This window comes from Piliocolobus tephrosceles, chromosome 14, assembly GCF_002776525.5.
Source record: "Piliocolobus tephrosceles isolate RC106 chromosome 14, ASM277652v3, whole genome shotgun sequence".
NCBI classification, from domain to species: Eukaryota; Metazoa; Chordata; class Mammalia; order Primates; family Cercopithecidae; genus Piliocolobus; species Piliocolobus tephrosceles.
This window is the reverse complement of record NC_045447.1, coordinates 58,717,880-58,721,007: the sequence shown is the minus strand read 5'-3', so window position 1 is coordinate 58,721,007 and position 3,128 is coordinate 58,717,880. Positions and strand designations below refer to the sequence as shown.

The window sequence follows — 3,128 nt, the reverse complement described above, 5'->3', positions numbered from 1 at the left end:
CATACATTCATTTTTATTTTAGTATTTTTCTGGTCAAATGCTGTATGGCTGCTTCTGAATTACTTTCTTTTTTTTTTTTTTTTTTTTTTTTGAGCCGGAGTCTCGCTCTGTTGCCGGGGCTGGAGTGTGCAGTGGCTGGATCTCAGCTCACTGCAAGCTCCGCCTCCCGGATTTATGCCATTCTCCTGCCTCAGCCTCCAGAGTAGCTGGGACTACAGGCACCCGCCACCTCGCCTAGCTAGATTTTTGTATTTTTTAATAGAGACGGGGGTTTCACCGTGTTAGCCAGGATGGTCTCGATCTCCTGACCTCGTGATCCGACTGTCTCGGCTTCCCAAAGTGCTGGGATTACAGGCTTGAGCCACCGCGTCCGGCCGCTTCTGAATTACTTTCTATTTTATCTTCAGGTAAATAACAACATAGGGAAGTACAAATGGAAATATAAAGAGCTCATATCATTATTTGCTATCATTTTCAACACATCCTTTTATTCTTTCTTCAAATTAATGTTTTTATAAATTGTCATTGCATTTGGGTATGTTGAAGAAAAGGGGAAACAAATGCAAATCTGGATATGGTAAACATGAGAGAAGGAAAGTGACTCCCCAGGCCAAAAAATTATAATAGGAGTTTTTCTCTCATTTTTCCCTTTCCACCTACTCTAATATGGTTTCTGCTTGTAAATTCTACCAAGTCAGCTTCACTAAGGTCACCAATTCCATCTGTTTTTCTACTGTGGTAGATGATTGCAACCCATAGAGCAGTTTACTGACAGTCATGATAGTATTAACCAAAATAACATTATCATTATAAATAATTTGATATGTCATAATTTAAAATAAATATTAAATATACTAGTATGATTTTTCAATACATCAAATCCATGAAATCTATCTATAGACATATATATTTCTAAAAATGGAAAGCTATGCAGATAAAAATTAATTCATGTCCTTTTCCAGATCCTACTTTCTTCTCTCCTTCATTTCATGATGAGGCAGGATAGGTAGTTAGGGAAGTAACCATGTCATCAGATGTCACAACCTTGGTGACCATACCATCAACACAATAAGCTTCAGCATTAACATTGTAACTGAACTCATTCAAGCAAAGCTGTAGCTCCCCTGTAGAGATCATGCACATTTTGATTTTATCTGTCCTCAGAGTGACCCTTTGCTCATTATAATAGTAAAGAAAAAACCCATGGATGGAATATTTAAGATGATAATGAGACATACAATGTTACAACAAGCATATAGAGCTACTGCACATGTGCACCAAGAGGACCACCAAGAACATGCTTACTAGTAACGCCTCTTCCCACCTTCTTGTGGATAATCATGGAAGATTCCCATAAAAGGAGTCTCCCTAGTACTAGTCTTCACTTTCTCATCTTTATTAGCAGCCTGCCCTGAATCCTTTCTGTCTCAGGGTGTACTGTCTATTCTGCACCTAGCTTTCAAAATATTCTCATGTCTCATGTCTCACATGACCACTGCTATTCCTGGAGTTTCAGGTCATGGCTGCTTGAAAATTGCAGACTGAAATATCATATTGCCAGTGCACGTTTGCACTTATGTGTCTACCAGTCAACTGTAGAAGACATCTGCTGCTTTTGTTTTTGTTTTCTCATATGCCTTACTTCAGCTTCTGCTGAAAAAAAAAATACCATTTTTCGGTCTTCTTATATCCTTTATCTAACAGATTTAATTAAAATTGTTGTTTTTAGGTTTTTTTTCCCTACACAAAGGAAGATAAAACACAGCAAGAAGTGTAAGTGTATCTTCATCTCTATAACCTGAAGTCAACATACAAGCTGGCTTATAGAATGTAAATTTATACTGTACTTATACCTTGAGTATAATAACAATGAGTCAATGAATTGAACCATACATTTTTAAATCATGTTGGAGAATCAGCTTGGTGTTTCTCCTTAGAGAATAAACAAATTCAAGAAGTTTTCTCTAGTAAATATTTAATAAACTAAACAAAATAATACATTGACTAAACATTAAAATGTATTTTATGTTTTCAACAATATAAAGGTATACATTTTATGTCTTTATATGGGCAAAAAAATATTATAAATAGTCAAATAAATATTCATTTAATAAATAGATAAATAGATCCATCAGCTTAGTCATCTGTAAGGGACTAGTTCCTGTGCAACTGAACACGATGTTGCTTAACTTACACACTTGAAAATATTTGACACGTTTGATTCAACTCATGGTATGGTTATAGCAGAAACAAGAGTCTTTAAAATGGCAGATCTTGGAAGTATGAGCTGGTGTAGTCATCAATGGGAGTCATTTCTGTTTTGGATCTGGTCTTATTCCTTCCTCCTTAATTTTTCTTGCAAGTTTCTTGATGAAGAGAAGGATCTCATGATTTCTGCTCTGACAACTTCCCATGCACAAGGGCTATACTTCTTCTCTGTCAGGTAGAGAGTGATTCTTTGGAAGTATTTTCTCACAGCCAGGATGGAGTCCTCATTCATCAGGGGAGTCTCTCCCACCCACGCCTCCTGCATCACACAGGCTTCCAGGTCATTCAGCTGCTGGTAAAGTTCAGTGTAGAGTTTGTCTAGAAGCCTTTCATCCCAAGCAGCAGATGAGTCCTTTGTGCTGAAGAGGTTGTAGGTCTGCTGGATCACCTCATGGAGGACAGAGATAGCTTGAGCCTTCTGGAACTGGTTGCCATCAAACTCCTCCTGGGGAAATCTGAAGTCGTGTCTGTCCTTCAGACAGGAGAAAAGAGAGATTCTCCTCATTTGCGCCAGGAGCATCATGGTCCTCCTGTTATCCAGGCTGTGGGTCTGAGGCAGATCACAGCCCAGAGAGCAGCTTGACTTGCAGCTGAGCACCACCAGGGCCATCAGTAAAGCAAAAGGCAAGACCATTGTAGATGTTGCAGATGCTGTTGGACTTGTTGAGATGGGTGACTCTGAACCTTCAGCTCTAGGTTCTCTGAAGACCTTGCTTTATGTGTAGGTCTTAAATAGGGAACATACTAGTTTCCATTTTCAGAATTTACTTTCTACTTCTGATTTTGCTTTCCTTTATGTACTCTTTAAATGGGTATAGAGTTTTTCAACCAGTTTTGTGTGTGTGTGTGTGGTCATTATT

General features: G+C 38.3%; 1 protein-coding gene across 1 annotated transcript; it reads right to left on the bottom strand.

The window, feature by feature from the left end:
* Positions 1-2,332: 2,332 nt before the first annotated feature.
* LOC111537188 (interferon alpha-6) lies at positions 2,333-2,902 on the bottom strand. Its single transcript, XM_023203826.1, has one exon. It carries the CDS (start codon positions 2,900-2,902, stop codon positions 2,333-2,335), a length of 570 nt encoding a protein of 189 aa, XP_023059594.1.
* Between the last annotated feature and the right edge of the window lie 226 nt (positions 2,903-3,128).

Bases quoted from the DNA above. Each gene is read 5' to 3' on its own strand.
- LOC111537188 (XM_023203826.1), bottom strand. From the start codon at position 2,902: ATGGTCTTGCCTTTTGCTTTACTGATGGCCCTGGTGGTGCTCAGCTGC.